The following is a 19,534-nucleotide window of genomic DNA, read 5'->3' as shown; positions in this document are numbered from 1 at the left end:
GAGGGAGGTCGGTGGCACCCTGGTGGGATCAGGCAACGTTCCTTAGCGTCGGCCGACCCTAGGATGCGCCGCCTCTCCATCCTACGGTGCAAGGGAGCTCCTAGAGGCGGTTGGCAGTTGTGTGAACACAAGGTTGATATGTGCCCTTGTGGTTCGGATTTGTGATGAGTGATTGTCAACGTGATTCGCGTCTTGGGTTGAGTTTGTGAACAAACCATGGCATGAGTTGGGTCGTGCAACATGTCTCTTGGCTTGTGGTGCGTAGGTGTGGAGCTTGGAGGCGGTGGTCGATGGCGAGGTGAAGGTTAAGTAGGGACGTGCCGTGCCGATGGACCGAGAGCGGTGAAGGGCGAACGTGAGGCTTGGACTGAGGGACCAGGAGGCCGGGTGACCAGCCACGGTGGCTGACATCTGGGGACATCGACAAGCGTAAGTGTACATGGAGGAGTGACCGTGTTGACCGAGTCAAGATGGCGGACGTGTAAGTCGAGCGAGGCTCAGGAAGACTTGGTGCTCGGTCGGTCGAGAACGGAGGTGACACGCGTCGAGTCACGGGGGATGCGTATGGAGTACGCTACTCGCGGACGGTTTAGTGGTTTGGGCCTCAAAATCATCGAACGGTTTCCGGGTTTGGCCCTCAAAACCTGGGCAGAGGTTCCGGGCAGAGGTTCCAAGGAAGAACGGGGCGGGGCACGTGGCGGAATCACAAAGGTTGCGTCGAGGCAAAGCAAATCTGTGCTAAATCGGCTTGGACCATAATGCCCTCAGGCTAGGTGCTTCGCTTTAAAATATCTAGGAACAAATAAAGAATGTGCAATAGACCCATAAATAAAAGATGGCTGCCCTCGAACCATCTTATCTTTGGAACATTTTTCTTTTTCCTCATTTTAGTCCCCTTCTAGGGTTTAATCTTGAGGTCCACAAATTTCAAATATATGTAATCAAACCTGAGATTCGAATTGGGAACGGAGGCTCGAATCCTCCCCTTGTCCTCCGGAATTCTCTGTAAATTTTTTATTTCTCGGTTTGCTTTGTGCAGTTCTCTGTTCGTTCTTCCCCTCTCTCGTTCTTGGCCCAAATTGTACAGCCCCAGAGTTTGAATCAATTTCAGGCGATGATCTTTTGGGGATTGGTTCGTTCCTAGTTGAATTTAATCAGTGCAAATTTTGGGGTCGAATCACGGAGTTTTTGATTGGATTTCTTGGTCGCTCTTCCCTGCTGTTCTTGCGTCAGTCTTCTTCTCTCTGTTCGTGAGCGCAGGAGTAGTCACAGTCAAGCCCTGCGGCAGCGCTACCAACGCCGGCTTTCTGGTGCTTTGCGTGCTCAACTGAGCAGCGTTTGCGGTGAGTTTCTGTGGCCGTCTTCTTCTCTGTGTGCCACCAATGGGAACGAACGGTGCAGCCCCCTTCGTTTCCCTTGCAGCAACATCGCTCCAGGCTCAGGTGGCCGTGCGTCTGTTCTGAAGCAGGAGCCGAGCACAGCAGCAGCAGTAGCGCTCCAGCGCAGGGTGCCCAGCACCGGCGTTGAGCATCCCGTCGCCGAGCAGACCCGGCGCCGCACGGCTCGATCCCTCTCTCTCTCTTGTCTTCTGGTTCGTTTCGTCTCTCTGCTGGTTGGGCCCCGCGAGCAGGAGCGCCCCCTGTCCGTGCACTCCCAGACCGAGCGTGGCCACCGCCGTGCGCCCTCCTGGCACCGGAGGGTGCGGTGTACACCGCCTCAGACCGAGCGGTGCTCCGTCCCCAGCTGTCGGGTGCCCCTGAGTTCGCTCTTTTTCTTTCTGGATTTGCTGCTCGAATTTCCGGTTGATTTTTCTTCTTTCTCTCGTATCTTCCGCGTTTGTGCTCGGATTCGAGTTCCGATTTCTGTGTTGGCTTTCTACCGTTCCAAGGCATCTATCTAAATACTCTCGCCACCAGTTGGTTTGGGTATTTTAGATTCGGAAACTCGCTTCTTCTCTATAAGCCACCAGTTGGCTTGGGTATTTTAGATTCGGAAACCCGCTTCTTCTCTATAAGAGTTGGTATCCCATTTTCGCATCCTCGATTCGGTGTGTGCTCTTGCTCGGATTGCTTTGTGATATTCCGCTGTGTTCTTAGGAAACATTCACCCACTCATTTTGGTCGTGGACATCACGGTGTTTGTCTCATGTGTTTGGCGGTGATTTTGGGACAGCGGCTAAATATTTCGAGAGAAATTTGAGACTTTCATTCACCTCCTCTAGTCGTCGTTTTCGGTCCTTCAAGTTGCCCAATGACGGTTGGAAGTCGGTGGAGCTCTTTGGTGTATGATGGTGGCCCCTTGAATCCATGTGAAGCTCCACCAAGGCCCTTGGATGCAACGAACGTTGAATCAACGGTTGATGATGCTCCAAGGTATGTTTTGTCCCATTGGCATGGATCAGTGACGTGGCAGGGGGTGTTGGACGATGCCAGTTAGGGTCGGCCGACCCCACCAAGTGGGTCCTGGTTCTCCTGCCACGTCCACTTGCCTTCTGGCTTTGAGTTTGTTAAATTTTGACCAAATTTTCCTATATTCAAATATTTCCAAGTACAAAACTTGAGATGTTGAACATGAATTGCCACTTGAGATGTTGATTTACCTTCACTTTAGTGGAATGTTGATGGTCAAACATGGTGTTTAGTGACCATCGACAACGATCGGGTCATGACAACTTGGGTTTTGTCCATAGACTTTCCCTCTCTGTCTGAGACTTGTATATGTAAACACTATTCAATTGAAATACAAACAATCATTTACATCATTCACTTTGTCTAGCTCTCTACTTCTATCAATTTTAACGTTACTTCTTTTCTAAGCATTAAGTTTTTGAAAGTAAGTATATTATAGTGTGGTGTTCTCAAATACACATGCATAGTGTGAAAAATAGAGGGAATTGAGAAGTAGGGCTCTCTACTAAATCGAAGTCATGTGAGATGACAACAGATCACTTTGAGAGAGAACAACGAGATGATCAGCTCGCAATCTGTTCAATTGGCTTCTTCGTGGAGACCACTCGCCCTGGCCTCCGCACCTCACAGTTCATCATGTAGCGGTAGTGAGGTGGTATATGTGACCTCCACGCAAGAACACCGAACCTCCCACGAGGTCTAAAGTTACTACTACCAAACAAGAGATCTCGAATACTCATCTGGGGCCCTTCACTTTGAGCCGAGTCCTGAACAAAACCTGTTTCATAGTCATGAACAATCACCAAATATTCAGAAGACGTTTTGTTTACTCTCCGGAGGAATACCGGCTCCAAAGCTTGCCAGAGATCAGCGCACTTGTCTCCAAAGTGCAAGAGATTCACCCGCTTGAAATCTTTGACAATCGCAAGAGCCGTGCTCCAGAAATGGGCATCGAAATTGGCTTTCAGAAGGCCGCTGAAAACGGTTGCACCAAAGAAACACCCGTTCATCTCCTGCGCCAGGTCCATGGCAATTGACACAAGTTTCGGATGGTCTCGAGTGTCCGTGCTGCCAAAGGTACGCACCTTGAAGAAGTACCAGTACACTTCTGGCACGAAGAACTGTACTTTCAGCGGCTGCGTTGTTCCAAGCCTCGCAATTTTGTCCGATCGGCTAGCGACGATGATTTTACTTCCGATTGCAACATGACGTTTGCAGTCAGAGTAAAATTTCCTCCACACAGCTTCATCGATGTCGCCGGTTAGTTGGATTATGACCAATACCCTTTCTTCGCCATTGGCGCCGCTACGATGCTTGATTACATCACAGTCACTCAGAGGTGCCACTGTCCTGTCATCTGTTATACTATTCTGACTGAAACACATGATCTGAGAGAAGTGGTCACGCACTCTGTCGTCGTTGCAGGCGTGCTCAATCAGGGTGCTCTTCCCTACTTTGCCTGGCCCAACGATGGGCAGGACACCCGGTGGGTTTCCATCGATGGGAACCTCTTCTTGCAGCAGAAAGTCCATGATCCTCTCCATCTCCATCTGGCGACCGAACATGCACTTGTCCAGAATCAGGTACGTGCTGTACGGCTGGCGGCACCGGCGAGGACATCCACTCAAGAACACAACGAGCTCGCTTGCATCTTTGATGACGGTCTCTAGGCCGACAAGAACTTCACGGAGACGCTCTTGTTCTCTCAAGCCGCTGCCGCTGCTGAGACGGCGACGCTTTGCAGGATTGAACGACCTGGATGGCGTGGAGGAGGACGGAAGCATCATCACAGCTTGGCTTTGATCTTTGCATTTGAAGATGTCGTCGAGCGTGTGGTACCCTCTGTACATCTCCTTCCTCATCTGGTTGAGTTGCCAGAGCATGGCCTGGTTCGTGACGTGCCGCTGCTCTGCCTCCTCTACGATGACGTGGACCCGAAGGAGAAGCCTCTCAAGGCTGCTCAGAGTCTCCTCCGACGTTGCCGCCGCAATCGCCGCCGTCGAGAGCTTGTCAAGCAGGAAAGACATGGATCTGCTGGTAAGGTCGCTCAACACTGCAGAGATGAACATCGACATATTGGAACGGAAGTTAACCTCACTGGAAGCTAAGAGATGAACATCGACATATTCTCGCGTGCTAGAAGCCTAGAAAATTTTCCCGATGACTCCTGATGAGGGGTCTTCCGATGTTTCAAAGCTAGGTAGAGTTGGTGTAGAATTCCAAGTCAAGATCGAGAGAAGAGATGGCGTACACTTCTCTTTGCGCGTGTGTATACAATTCAACGATAGGTTAAGAGTTGAACAGAGTATTATGTCTGTCGCAATTGTTCTTCTCCGACAAAAGAAGTTGCTGCCACCGTTGTATTGGTCTATTTGACTAACACAAAGTAGACTGACTGGTTTGTGTCTTTTTAGCGTGTCAAAAACGTCATGTATCTCCTATATTTTTCCTATATTTTAGGCGCCTGGATTTTAAGATTATTTCAAGCAATGTTCTTATACAATTAACTAGTACAAATAAATTGTTATTATATGTCTTTGTATCATAATATATCAAAATTTTGTCTTTATCTAATTATAGAAACAATTGTAAATTGTTTATTGTTTTTATGCCAACATAGTTCACATTTTGTTAGGTTTTTGATTTTGTCTAAAGTATTTTCTATTTTTGGAACTAAAAATTGTAGGTTATGTCTATATAAATTGTACCGAACTATTTGGCATTTGATTTGGTAGATTCTAATCATCTTCACCGATAATAGCCATTGGATCTATTGTAGCTTATTAAAAAAAGGGAAAACGGTGTTTTTGCCCCTGTCCAGAAGTTCAATTCTGATTTTACCCTTATTTTTTCAACTTTGTGATTTTATGCCTATTATTTTGAAATGAAGGAGCAGTTTGCCCCTGGTTTGGATGTCCGTTATTTAGAGGTTGATTAAACGATTTAAAAAAATAAAACACATAAAATAAGATGCGAAATGACTGAAATGCCCTTATCACAGTTATCCCGTCCGCACCATGTCCACCAGTGCCTATTGGGCAGAGCGCGCGACATCGACGGGGGAGGCACGGCCGGCGGGCTCGTGGCGCGGCAAGGCGGGTGCTACGGTGGGTGTGGCGGCCGCGACAGGGGCGCGTCTGGGCGGGCGCTGCGGGCGTGCGAGCTCATGGCGTGGCGGGTGCGCTAGGTGGGCGTCGCGGCATGGCCGGCGGGCGCGGCAAGGCAGGCGCTGCGGTGGGCGCGGAGCGGCCCGGGACGCGGGGGCGGGCGGCGGGGGTGCCTGGCCGCGGCTGCCGGCGGCGCCTGGCAACATGGACGTGGAGCTTGGCCGGGGTGCAGGGGCGGGCGGAGCGGCATCAGGGCGGGCGGAGCAGGCGGCTCCGGTGCCTGGCTGCGGCTCCCGGCGGCGCCTGGCTGAGGCTCCCGGTGGCGCCTGGCAGTGGGTCTCCGCAGCGCCCGTCTGCGGCTCCTGGCAGGTCTCTTATCGGCGTGGCTCGGGGCACCCGCCTCTGGTTCTTCTCCCCCACCTCTGGTTCTTCTGGGCACGGGAGGGGCGTCAAGGTGCTGAGATAGCCGCACGGGTTGAAGCCGGAGATGGTGCTCGGGGAGGGCGGCTTCGGCCGGGTCTACAAGGGCTGGGTCGACGAGCGCACTCTGAACCCGGCCAAGAGCAACGCCGGCGTCATCGTCGCCGTCAAGAAGCTTAACCCGGAGAGCGTCCAGGGCCTGCAGGAGTGGCAGGTGATCCATCCCATCCCATCCATCGATCGCCTCTTGATCGATTCTGCACCATTTCTTCGTCTGGATGTTCGTTCCATTCCATCAGTGTTTGTGTGCTTCTAAAACATGGAAAAATCTCCCCCCTTCTTTCGTTTTGTTTGATGAAATCGCGTCTTTTCTTTAGAATCCTGATGAAATTTGTGGTTCAGCTAATCAGTTCTACATGTCCCTTCCTTGTGTTGGCAAGTGAAGTCGGAGGTCAACTTCCTGGGTAGACTGTCGCATCCCAACCTGGTGAGGCTGCTTGGCTACTGCGGCGAGGACAGGGAGCTGCTCCTGGTGTACGAGTTCATGTCCAAAGGCAGCCTGGAAAACCATCTCTTCAGAAGTAAGCAGCCTGCCACCGCCAACAATGTCAGTTTGGCATTCTACTTTTCAGCAGATTCTGATTGGCAATAAACCTGCCGGTCCACTCAGTTTACTTCTATACGATTGACGAACTGCAATGGTAGAGTATGGTTTTACTTCTGGGGAGTGTGTTCCCGGTCACTGATCACCTGCCTAACATAGTTTGAAAATGCATGCATGAATTTTGTCTGACCTTTGCCTTCTAGAATCGCATTTGACTTTTGGATACATAGGCGCCCAAGTTTGACTAGTTTGAGCAAGTCGCTTGTACAAGTCATGCATGCTGTTCCTGGTCAGATTAAATTACAAGTTTTGGCAATGGCGACGCCACATGGTATCCTGTATGAGATTGAGCGTCCTGCAGTCTGACTTGCTGGGAGTCAAAAACTGAAAATGTCTATCTGAGCAGGGGGTGGAAACTTGGAGGCGCTGTCGTGGAGCCGGAGGCTCAAGATCGCCACGGGCGCAGCGCGCGGCCTCACCTTCCTGCACTCGTCGGATTCCTTTTAATCAATTGTCAGCATACAATAAAAAAAAGTCTAATTCTAAATCAGGGTAAAATCACAATTAGACATAACAAATAGGGGTAAAATCGCATGGACATTCATATCCTTTTGTACAAAGTTTAACACCGTTAGGGGTGGATGACGGAGCAGGAGCAAACTGGTGCTTCGTTTTGAAATCATAGGGGTAAATTCACAAAGTCAAAAAAAAAACAGAGGCAAAATCACAATTTCGATACAAAACAATGGTAAAAACGCAAGAGCCCCATTAAAAAAATACCCATCACTGCCATTATGAAAAATAGATGAATTAACCCTCTAATTTTGCATCTAAATTAACCACCTATGTCGTTACGAAAGATAATTTAAAATAATCCTCTATAGCTTTATATAAATTAACCACATATGTTATAATAAAAAATAATTCAAAATAACACCCTAAATTTACATCTAAATTACACGTCTCGGGTATTATGAAACATAATTTAAAATAACACCCTAGCATTGCGTCTAAATTATCCAGCTTTGTTATTATCAAAGATAATTTAAAATAATCCTCAAAATTCGTTTCTAAATTATCCACACCAACCATTATGAAAGATAATTTAAAATACCTCATAATGATTTTATAAATTATCCACCTTTTATCATTATGAAAGATAATCCAAAGTAGTATTCTATGTTCACATTTGACCTATCCATACTGTTGTGAAATAATATAAGATATTACCTTTATATTTGTATGTACCTTAGCCGTTATAAAAAAATAAACAAAAAATCTCTAAATCTACACATAAATAGTAATATGTATTATTGTAAAAAATAAATCAATATCCATAAAGTACGATACATATATATATTTGTAAATTAGAGACTTCTGTAATCGTGAAATAAAATAACTATAATGTTATGTTCCACCATGGATATCAAATAAACATATATACGTTATGATAAATATTTATTTTAACAACTTATGAAACATGGAAAGATATTCACTTAACAATCCACATAGCAATAACACTTTATATTGATATATTTTTAATGAAACATTATGTCATATCAATATTACTAATTTAATTTTATACACTCTATGGTATATAAATAATACTATACGCATATAATCCTATTATATAACAAATTCAGCATGTTTAGTGTCGGAGTACAAGCAAGTTTCAACTTATTTGGAAAACAATACTAATAGGACCTAGACTCATTTTAATAAAAAACTATTTTCTAATAAAAGATAAATAATACTAGAAGTTCTAATTAACATGTGAAAAAATTGCAGCAACTTGATTAAAAGTTAAAAGATAACCTATAGATTTACGAAGTCAAAAAAGGTTGTATCAAGAGTTTATATATCTTAAGACTAGATTTCAATTAAATACATATCTTACTAGAAAAAATATAAATACTAGAAATTCTAACTAGAGGTCCCCACTAGAACCTACATGTTATCCTCTCAAGACTTGATGAAAAACCAAAAGATAGATCATAAAAATTCTCATAAAAATCAGAAACATCTTACCATCAATTATAATCAATTATAGGTATAACCTAATCTCCATTGATAATAATAATAATAGAAATTGGATCTATTCTATTTTCTAAATAATTATCCACTTCTACTATTGTGTAAAACAATATAAACTAACTCATGACTATAATTTATATTGCCAACATATGTCGTTAAGAAACATGATCTAAAGTAGACCTAAATTTACATTTAATTACCAACGTCCTCTTATTATGATCGATAATTTCATCTTATTGTTAGAAAAAATAAATACCCCTCAAATCAACATCTAATTTATCAACATATCCTATTACAAAAAATGTTTACATAAAGAATAAAGCATATATACGTTTCTACGTTACCCCATCTATCAATATTAATATAGTAAGATTTGATTAAGTAAAATATACGCGTCGTGCCAAAATCCATGTGCAATAAAATACACATGTTATGATTCATCACATAAAAAATATTTTTCTAATAACTCATATACTAATGTTACTAACAAATTATTTAAAACCATATTAGTAACCATAACATATAATTTATATAGATTGTTACTTTAGATATATTTATGTATTTTAACTAAAATGTTTGACATGTCTATATTCATAGTATAACCATAACTGCAAATATAGTTCCTTAATAAGAAAATTCAATCATCTTGAGAAGTGTGGGAGACCACTGCTGGCTATACTTTTCTAGCCCTTTAAGAATATTTTAGAGTAAAAAATCGATTACCATAAGGTATAATAAGTATTAAAATTCTGTTGAGGTTACCACAACTACCCTTGTCTGAGACCCCACTTCAAGCTTATGACTTACCGTAAGCGATATGGCGTATGTTTCAAATAATGGTTTATGCTGTTATAGTACTTAAGAACGTACTCTCTATGACTGTCGACGTTATAACCCTGGGATATCTCAGGGCACCGATTAATTAGCAGGCCACGCGCCCCGCAACATAATGGCTAACAAAGGCCCGAATGACCGAGGCCCAGCGAAAGCCGAGCGGAGCGGGCAAGGCGTTAAGGCCGGGGTCATCCCGACCCCTTCCATCCTCCTTAGCACACAGCGCTCGCATGATGCATGACCTCTCCCTGTCACGACCCCCGGGACGGATGGGGGGAGGTCGAGTGCAGCTAGGCGTGCCTGCTCTAACAAGACCAAGCATGTCGCACTGACCCAACAAGGACCGAGGGGATGACAGTCACCTCAGCCTAGTCAGACACCATCCCTGTGCCATGCCGCACCGATGAGACAACACCGCACCATGGTGGCAACGGGTACGACACCCACCGTCCAAATACAGACTGACTAGATGATTGTACAATCCCACCCACTACGGGATGGGGATCCATGACAAGGGGCTCGACGAAAAGGCCATCTAGAATGGTAGAGCGCCCTGACCCCGATGATCGGGGTTGTGGCCCTCGGACCCGCAAAGCGACCAAGCAAATAACGACCCAGGGTGGCTACCTACTTTGGGTACGACGCCCCTAGGAACTAGGAGACGATGACGAAGGCCACGACGGACACCGCGTTGCACACGACAGCGGACGAACTACCATCGAGGCTATAGTGTCGCCACAACCAGCATAGTAGTGCCACGTCACATCCTGCCGCAACATGGCCAGAAGACCATGATGATAGCTATGACCGAACATGCACCAGAAGATGGCATAGCTTGCAAGCCAAGTTAGCTAGGCCCTCCCTCAGGCTCTCGACCCTTCGGTCGGGAGAACATCCTCTTTGTATAAGCCCTAGCCCCAAACTCTATATAAGGGCAGCCAGGGCACCCATCTTGGACGATTCACATCCTCTACCATTCCATTCATTCACCATTGTAGTAGGGCTCCTAGAGCTTCTCTTTGGGCAGCCCTTCGCCTAGCATAGGTCCTTCCATCTCTTCCATCTTTCTTGCACCCCCATTGTAAGAAATTCAAAGGATTCAAGCTAGGAACACGCACTCGATCATCTCTGAGACTAGACGTAGGGCTTCAGCCAGAACTAGTATAAATCCTCATGTCTATTGGATGCTACCATCGTCTTCCTAGAGCAGCGTGGCAATCGTATAAGTTCACTAGTCTGGTTTATAAAACACCAATTGGCGCTCCAGGTAGGGGACAGTCGCACACTCTCGTTTGTTGAGAAGGAAGTGATGGCTCCTTGCACTGCCGGTGGACTCACTGATGGAATTGCCCTCAGTGGCCACATTTGCCACAAAAACTATTAGTTCACTAGCATTAAAGGGCCAGCACCCGCGACCGCCCGTGGCTACGACCGAAACCTCTACCATAGAGACCAGGGACATGTAGCCCACAGTGGACACACTCTCAGAACTGCCTCCGATGGTAGCATCCTGGAGTTCACCTACCCAGAGGGGCCAGTACCCTCGCTCACCACCGACCGTGGCTAGGCCTCCCATTCAGGAAACTAGAGGTCCAAGGCTTGCAACAAACTCACCTAGGGAATGGCCTCAACCGGCCACATCCTTTTGGGGAACCACATAGTTAACCGCACCAAAGGGCCAACGCCCGCGTCCTCCCTCAGTTGCGACTTGGGCCTCCATCTCGGAGGTCTGAATTCCGTAGACCATGGCGGACACACTCTTGAAACTACTATTGGTATATTTTAACACACACAGATAAATCCGCAAGCGCACGGATACCATTGTAGCTTTCACCCGAAAGTATTCCAAGTATCGTATCCATAGGGAAACGTATGAGACTAACTATGGTCTAACTTAACTAAGGGTAGCAACAAGGTTAGGATAAATAGGAGCGTAGAGAGGATAACAAAGGTTCTCTAATTCTGACTTGGGTAAGCTATGTCTTCTACTATTCAACTAGGGATATTACTAGGGAAAGACACCAGCAGAGGATGCTTTCCTTCACAACTACATCCTACGTGCCCTTACAAATGGGAGGCGAATTACAGAGGATTCAATGAGGCTATAAGAGTCACCCTCGTGAGCTACCACTGATCTGGAATGCAGGATGCATCTATGATTAACCTAAGTCTAAGCACCATGCTTACACTTATGATTAATACTTTACTCCTCCTAGGAAGAGAATAAAGCACTCAAAAGAGTCGTAAATCTGATGAACAATATAAATAAGATGCTTACTTGAATCAAAAGTTGATTACCAGAGAAATCTTAGAGGCAAGCTCAGATAGAACTTGGATCCGTCAAGGTACAATCCATAGAGAGAGCACCAATAGGCCGACACCTCCTCCAAACTCTTCCCTCACTCTCTATCTTACTATTTCTATTTATAAGACTAGATCCTATGGAGGACTAATCTTCTCTTGATAGCTAGCTCTGATCCTGACGAGTGAAAGCTCTAGTTTGGTTTTGGTGAATTGATGAAACCCTAAGCGCTAACCTAGTTTATCAAGTGATCATGAGATAGGTAGCACATTCCAAGTGGTGAAGCAAATGAAGATCATAACATGATGATGGTGATGCCATGGTGATGATCAAGTGCTCGGACTTGAAAAGAAGAAAGAGAAAAACAAAAGGCTCAAGGCAAAGGTATAAATTGTAGGAGCCATTTTGTTTTGGTGATAGAGACACTTAGCGAGTGTGATCACATTTAGGATCGATAGCCGTACTATTAAGAGGGGTGAAACTCGTATTGGAATGCGGTTATCAAAGTGCCACTAGATGCTCTAACTCATTGCATATGCATTTAGGATCTAGTGGAATGCTAACACCCTTGAAAATGTTTGTGAAAATATGCTAACACATGTGCACAAGGTGATACACTTGGTGGTTGGCACATTTGAGCAAGGGTAGTGAAGTTTGGGTGCAAGGGTAAGAAACTCCACCGGTGGAGTGTCTGCCCGTAGAGTGCGGACAGTCTAACGGTGCCACCGATGCCTTAGACAGAAAAGACGGAGGTCACTGTGAGTGACCGGACGCTAGTCTCAGAAGGACCAGCGCATCCGGTCAGGTGGAGCATGAAAACACTGGCGTCGGTCTCTAACCGAACGCTGGGTCACTTAGTGACCGGACGCTGAAGGGCTATGTCCGGTCCTGCTGACGTGGCAGCGCACAGAAGAGTCACCGTGTGATCGGACACTGGGTGAGTCCAGTCGAGCATGACCGGACGCGTCCGATCATGAAAAGTCATGTTTGGATGCTTACTAGAAATGACCGGACGCTGGGGTTCAGCGTCTGGTCACTTTGAGCTGTTGCGTCCGGTCATCACTTGACCGTTGAGATCGGGCAATCAACATTTGAAAAGAGAGGACATGTGGCACGCATCGCATGACCGAACGCTGAGGTCCAGCGTCCGGTCAATATGACCGGAGCGTCCGGTCGGCCCCTGTTCATTGCAGTGTGGAGCCCAATGGCTCTATTTTGTGGGGGCTTCTATTTAAGCCCCATGGCCAGCTCAAGCTCACTCTCTTGGCCATTTGCATTGACATAGCAACCTTGTGAGCTTAGCCGAAGCCCTCCCACTCATCTCCATCTTTGATTCATCATCTTTGTGAGATTGGGAGAGAATCCAAGTGCATTGCTTGAGTGTTTGCATCTAGAGGCACTTAGTGTTCATGTTTTGCTATAGGATTCGCTTGTTACTCTTGGTGGTTGCCGCCACCTAGATGGCTTGGAGCAGTGAGGATCATTGAGCGAAGGGTGGTGATTGTCTCCGGCTCTGATCGTGGTGATTGTGAGGGGTTCTTGACCTTTCCCCGGCGGAGAGCCAAAAGGTACTCTAGTGAATTGCTCGTGGCTTGTGTGATCCTCATCTTGTGTTGGTTGTGTGGCACCCTATTGAGGGTTTGGCGTGTGATGCCAATTAGCATGTGAACCTCCAAGTGTGTGAATCACCACAACGAGGAGTAGCTTGCCGGCAAGCAAGTGAACCTCGGTAAAAAATCATTGTGTTCATCATTTGATTCCAAGGTGATTGGTCTTCATTGTTATTCATTCTTGTGATTGATTGGCTCCTTCCTCGACATGGCAGTATAACCACCTTGCTCACTCTCTTTACATTACCGCAAACTAGTTGTCAAGCTCTTTAGTGTAGCTAGTTGTGAGAGCTTGTTAGTTTGGTTAGTGTGGCTCTTTAGTTAGCTTTTGAGAGCACACTAACTTAGTGTAGTGTCATACCTATTGTGTGGATAGAAACTATATAAACTAGAATTATGGTAGGTGGCTTGCTTTTTAGTAGGCTAGCACAACACTTGCTTCGCCTCATAATTGTCTAAACGGTTTGTTAAGTGTTGTTGTAGAAATTTTTAATAGGCTATTCATCCTCATCTAGCCATTAGGACCTTTCAACAAGGAGAATATGAATTAGAGTTTTAGGATCTGCTGAGGGAGGGGGTACATGGCTGTTTATATATGTTAGAGCATCCATCATGAGCCCTTGGATCAAACTGACTTAAAGGATGGCATAGATGCAACCAAGGAGGCGGTGGGGAACCGACTTAGCAATGAGTGGCTGACTGATGGACCCCAGGGGCCGGGCGGCCTGCATGTGGGGCTAGCCGGCCCCACACGTCAGTGTCTGGGGCTCCGCTTTGGTGGAGAGCCTCCTGGAGTCTTCTAGAGTTTTCCCACGTCAGTTTCGCTGTGGAATTACACGATTTCCTTTGACGAATAGGTCCCTCTTGGCTGTTTCTAGATAAACCCTGCTGAAAACATAGATTCACCAAAACTCATAGAATTTATTAGTTTAGACCCCTATACCTATGTTTGGTGATAGGATTAAGTATATATGCAGGTTATGTTGATGGTTTATAATTGATGTTAGTGACCATCAACAAGCTCCCCCAAGCTTAACCTTTGCCAGTCCCTGAGCAAAGCTAAACTCAGCAATGGATCAGGAGTAGCTATAATGCTTTCACACCTCAAAAGTACACATGCATTCAATAAAAAATTCTCCTCCGGATAAACTGACCTGACTTTCAAACTTACCCATATTACCTTCAACCATGGGGCTTCTTAGCCTTCACTTAGATCTTGAGCAATTGAAAGACAAAACGATCAAGTCAAGCACTATGTCTCAAGCTCTTTGTTCCACCATTGTTCCAGAGTTTTGATATGTTTTCAAAATAAAACTTAGAGATTCTATTGTATGACACTCTCAAGCCTCTCAATATATGTGGTATTTGTGGATCCTCACCAAGGCAATAAAGATGTTATGCATTTTTCTCTTCCTACCACTAAGGCTTATGTGGAGTTCATAGGTAGGGAGAAAGCTAGAGCATACTTGCAATGCATATATTATAAAGTCAAACCTCAAATCCAAAGAGAGTTGAGTCATACAATCAAATCAAGATGTGCATGTGTGTGGATATATATGGTGGCTAACCTAATTCTACTTTGCTCCTTGGAAACTTAGCTCTCTTTTGAAACTTGGAAACATTTTTGCAAGAGAACAGGGGCTATCTTATTCATCTCTCTTTTTTTTTCAAGTGGACATCTAGGTACCCATTGTTTTAAATATCTCGGACACTTGTCAATTTTTCTCAACTCTTTTTTTTCTTATTTTTTTTATGAATAACTTTTGCATGGCCCCATGTCTCTTTTCTACAACAAAACTTTTGAGAGATAGCAACAAGAACTTAGAGAATTTATTTGGTGGATGGAAAACCTAACAAATATGTTTTTGGTGTTCACCCCTAGTGTAGGAGTATAACATTTTTTGGTGGATCTAGATGGAAGGCATGTTTTGCGTACTCCCCAGTGTAGGAGCAGCAGGTATATGTGGTGTGTATGTGATCTTGATTTTAAGAGCATGACAAACCTCTCATAAGGGTCAACAAAGCTTGACAAAACTTAATGCAAAAGCAAGCAACATATATGTGGAAGTTTTCCTAGCCTAAATAACATGTATGGCTCTAGTGGGAATTCAAGCTTTGTCATACAGGAACTCATCATGTAGCATTTTTGTGTTTTTCAAAAGATAAATCTCTAGAACTTTAGTGTCACTTGGAACAAGATAAACAACAACTTAGGCCTTCTCATATCATATCCGTCAATTACCTAGACTTAGATCAAGCATTTGCTACCCACAAGTTTCACTGTGGAATTACGTGATTTCCTTTGACGAATAGGTCTCCCTTGGTAGTTTTTTGGATAAACCCTGCTGAAAACACAAATTCACCAAAACTCATGGAATTTATTAGTTTAGACCCCTATACCTATGTTTGGTGATAGGATTAAGTATATATGTAGGTTATGTTGATGGTTTATAATTGATGTTAGTGACCATCAACAACTACCCTCGGGGGCTGCATCCTGAAGTGCACCTAAGTAAGGGATCTAGTGCCCTCTCTCATCACTGTCTAGGGCCAAGACTTCCACCCAGGAAGGCAGACGGCCATGGCTCACGGCGACCTCACCCAAGGAATAGCAAACAGTGGCCGCATCCTTCTAGGGGACCATGAGATCGCCTGAACTAATGGGTCGACGCCCATCACCGGCTCCTACCCAGCCTAGACTCACTACATGGGAAAGCTAGATCCCATAGTAGAATCATGCCCCGGACAACGTCTCTGCCATCATTGAAACGCAACAAGCCACGCTATGTGCCAGTGATGGAACTACCTGCCGCTACACGGCATCCACGCAGGTGATTTGGTGGCCGGTCGGAGCCATGCCATGTGGGGTCAACCCTAGAACCAGGACCCAACCCCACGTGATAGACTGGGCGTACGACAAGTCTCCTCAAACTATCTGCTGTTATCCAGAGGCACGTGCACTCAAAGAGGCGGATCCTCCGAGCGCACCGCGCCCCTTGGCGAGTGAATCAAACCGTGTTGCGCTCGGGAACAGCTTTCACCACGACAAATCACGCCAGTGCTCTATCGAGGGCGACCGCCATGACCGGAGGAGGGAATGCGATAACCACGGCATCATCACACCGGGAAGAACCAAGCATCAAAGTGCATGAGTCTTCCTGGTAGAACCACAATAGGACATACATGAATGGATCATCCCTAGGGGCTCACGAGCCCACCAAGGACATCGAGCCAGCAAGATCGAGCTCGAGACAGCTCAAGAGGATGACCTGCGTCGACTATGACCGCCCCAAGTAACCAAGAAGTGCCCTCACGAGCCCGAAGTATGGGAGCAACGACAACTCTAGCACAAGTGAGCATTCAGGGGCTCACCTTGATGCGAGCAACAACAGTGGGGTGGATGTTCGCCCCCCGAACAAACACCAGTGATGTTAATCCTATCCCTCTCTTCGTTATTCAACCACATTCGCATACACGTGTAGACATAACTACGGGCCTGATTGGCTAAAATGTAGCACAAAATGGGGCTAAGAGCGTAAACCCACATGTTTTGTCTCAGAGACACTTCACCTCCCAGACATCCTGACCTGCTCCTCACGAGAGGTCAAAGCAACATGACCCGTGGGGGGAGTTTGCGAAAGTCTCCCTGCCGATGCTCACTCTCGTGACCCACAACACTATAGGGATATAGCTCCACACGCAGCACTAAAACCACGCCTGCGCGCCACAAATAACTAATCCACTGACCGATAACGCAAGCCCACTAGTGCCAGGCAAAGACAAAAGTCATGTAAAAACGATGTAAGATAATTAAAAATGTTACAACCGCGCCCGCCAGCGAGGCACATAGGCCGGTGGGCCAAGAACATCCGGCACTGCTTAGGAACACTAGCTATGTCCACGAAGACTGCCCTCATCTTCACGATCGCTGCAGTAGCCTCCGCAGTGTGGCCGAATTACCCGTTGAAGCCAGACCCTGCTGGGTTCCAGGGGCCACGCCATGATGGCGGTTCTCGCCCGGAGGGCCTTCCTAGAGGTGGGCCTCCCCCACCTCATGGCATGACGTCAAAAGCTGCTCCTTCAGTACTGTGATCCATAGAGCCCTATCAAAACACAAGAACAAAAACCTAGCGACTAAGAATTAGTGGTAGCAAGTAGCTCCCCATACGCTCGCACCCTTACAGCGGTCACTACCGACCACGTCTCGGCGACCTCTTCCTCCGCCACTTAGAGGGCCACCTGAAGATAATCCACGCGAGCCTTCAGTTAGGCCACCTCGCAGACAAAAGCTTGAGTGCAACCGGTGAGCCTCGTCCCTTTCAAGCACAAAGCTCCATATCCCTTACCGCCCAATAGCAAGGGACATGAGATGAGGACTCACCGACCGCAATACCGAAGCAGGTCGAGGACAAATGATGCCAGAAGGGCCTTTGGTCTCCGATGCCATTGCCGAAGGAACGACCCTAAACACACTTGTGGTTAACACAAATGCAATCAAGCTAAAGTAACGACACAAAATCACTTACCCTTGTTCTCGTAGAGAAGACAAGAGGAGTGACGGCGGTCTGTCAACCTCAGGAGACTCTCCACGAAGGCGCTTCCCATGATCCATCGCTAGGAGAAATAGCGGCCAGCGCATGAGCAGAAAGGAGAAGAAGGCAACGCAAGAGACGAAAGAGCAATGCCTGTGCAATGCACTGCCCCAGCAGATTTATAGCCGCAAGGATAACCTCGTAGTCAAACCAGGCCCAAGACCATTACTAACCACTTTGATCATCCTACAGGATAGGGGAGATAACTGGGCAGAAGGTGGAGCGACGGCCTCCCACGAGATAGCACAGGCCAGGTAGGTCGAGCTTGCTTTCACATTTCTCGTCGCTTCGATTAACATGCCTTCATTTAAAAGGCACCTTGTTGCCCGTGGGCGGACATTTGTGGTGCTACAGGATCAAAGGGGGTCGCGCATCCCTAAAACCTATACGCAAAAGTGACCTATCATGAACATGACCCCGCATCGTGCTTAGGAAAACTTCTCTTGGGCCAGTGTAACACCCTAAAAATTTGACCTAGTTTTAAAAATCACTAAAAATTTGAACTTTTTAAAATTTGCATAGGAAATAATATATATAGCCAACCTAAACAATTTTTACAAATAAAATAACACAAGAACATAAAAATTTATGTGTGCAACTTTGTGTGCGAATGTTTGCTTGGCTTGTTGAACTTATGGTGGCACCCATTTACACATCCATGCATTCAAATTCAAATTTGAAATCATTTAAACATATGCATATAGGGATAGGAAATAGAAAAGGGAATAGAAAATAGGAAAAGCCACTTGGGCTCATTTCCTCCCCCTCCCTCCTTTTTGGACTGTAGTAGCCCACTCCCTCCCTTCCCTTCTCCCCTCCTCCTGCGTGAGCCGGCCCAGCTGCGCCGTAGTGGCCGTGGCCCAGCGCCCAGTCCAACTCTCCTCCCCCTCGCTTTCCTTCTTCCTCCCTGTTGGTATAAATTAATGCACACAGAATAATCCGCAAGCGCACAGATATTATACCGTTGTAGCACTTCACCGAGAGTAACCCAGTTTTATATCGAACCCAAAGGAACGGAGGTGAGAATAACGAATTCTAACTTAACCCAACTTCACAATCAAGGCTAGATAATAGGAGCATAGAGGAGACTGCTAAGGTCTTCTAGTTCTAACTTTGGTAAGCTTTGTCTTCTATTATTCAATTCTAGGGTTATTACTAGAGAAAACACAAGCATAGTATGTTTCCTATAGTAACAAAGTCCTGCTAGGCCTATTAACGGGAGGTGGACTAAAGAGGATTCAACAAGGCTATAAGAGTCACCCTCGCGATCTACCATCGATACGAAAAATACGGTACATCCACGAGTAACCGAGTCTAAGCACCACACTTACACTATGAATGCTACTTTAACCTAGGAGCTACAAGGATTAAAGTACTCAAAAGAGAGTCACAAACCTAAAGAACAATATAAACAAGATGCTTACTTGAATTAGAAGTCGATTACCAGAGAAATCTTAGAAGCAAGCTCAAGAAGAACTTGATTCTGCCAGGGTACAAGCTGTAGAGGGAGCACCGATTGGCCGGGACTCCTCCAAAACTCTTCCCTTTCACTCTATCTCTCTATATCTAATACAAGACTAGATCCTATCGAGGACTGATCTTCTCTTGATTGCTAGTCCTAAT

At 46.0% G+C, this 19,534-nt stretch overlaps 2 protein-coding genes across 2 annotated transcripts; one reads left to right on the top strand and one right to left on the bottom strand.

Moving 5' to 3' along the window:
* Window positions 1-882: 882 nt before the first annotated feature.
* Window positions 883-4,642, bottom strand: LOC136545404 (putative disease resistance protein RGA3). Its single transcript, XM_066537424.1, has one exon. It carries the CDS (start codon window positions 4,481-4,483, stop codon window positions 2,972-2,974), a length of 1,512 nt encoding a protein of 503 aa, XP_066393521.1. The 5' UTR covers window positions 4,484-4,642; the 3' UTR covers window positions 883-2,971.
* Window positions 4,643-6,002: 1,360 nt separating this feature from the next.
* On the top strand, window positions 6,003-7,085 carry LOC136543485 (probable serine/threonine-protein kinase PIX13). Its single transcript, XM_066535919.1, has 3 exons — window positions 6,003-6,149; window positions 6,381-6,516; window positions 6,946-7,085. Exons 1-3 carry the CDS (start codon window positions 6,003-6,005, stop codon window positions 7,044-7,046), a joined length of 384 nt encoding a protein of 127 aa, XP_066392016.1. The 3' UTR covers window positions 7,047-7,085.
* Window positions 7,086-19,534: the final 12,449 nt, after the last annotated feature.

Source organism: Miscanthus floridulus, chromosome 3, assembly GCF_019320115.1.
Source record: "Miscanthus floridulus cultivar M001 chromosome 3, ASM1932011v1, whole genome shotgun sequence".
Taxonomy (NCBI): domain Eukaryota; kingdom Viridiplantae; phylum Streptophyta; class Magnoliopsida; order Poales; family Poaceae; genus Miscanthus; species Miscanthus floridulus.
This window is presented reverse-complemented; position numbering and strand designations above follow the sequence as displayed.

Coding starts and splice junctions, on each gene's coding strand:
- LOC136543485 (XM_066535919.1), top strand. CDS start 6,003: ATGGTGCTCGGGGAGGGCGGCTTCGGCCGGGTCTACAAGGGCTGGGTC. Junction 6,150..6,380: donor AGGGCCTGCAGGAGTGGCAG/GTGATCCATCCC, acceptor TGGCAAGTGAAG/TCGGAGGTCAACTTCCTGGG. Junction 6,517..6,945: donor GGAAAACCATCTCTTCAGAA/GTAAGCAGCCTG, acceptor CTATCTGAGCAG/GGGGTGGAAACTTGGAGGCG.
- LOC136545404 (XM_066537424.1), bottom strand. CDS start 4,483: ATGTCGATGTTCATCTCTGCAGTGTTGAGCGACCTTACCAGCAGATCC.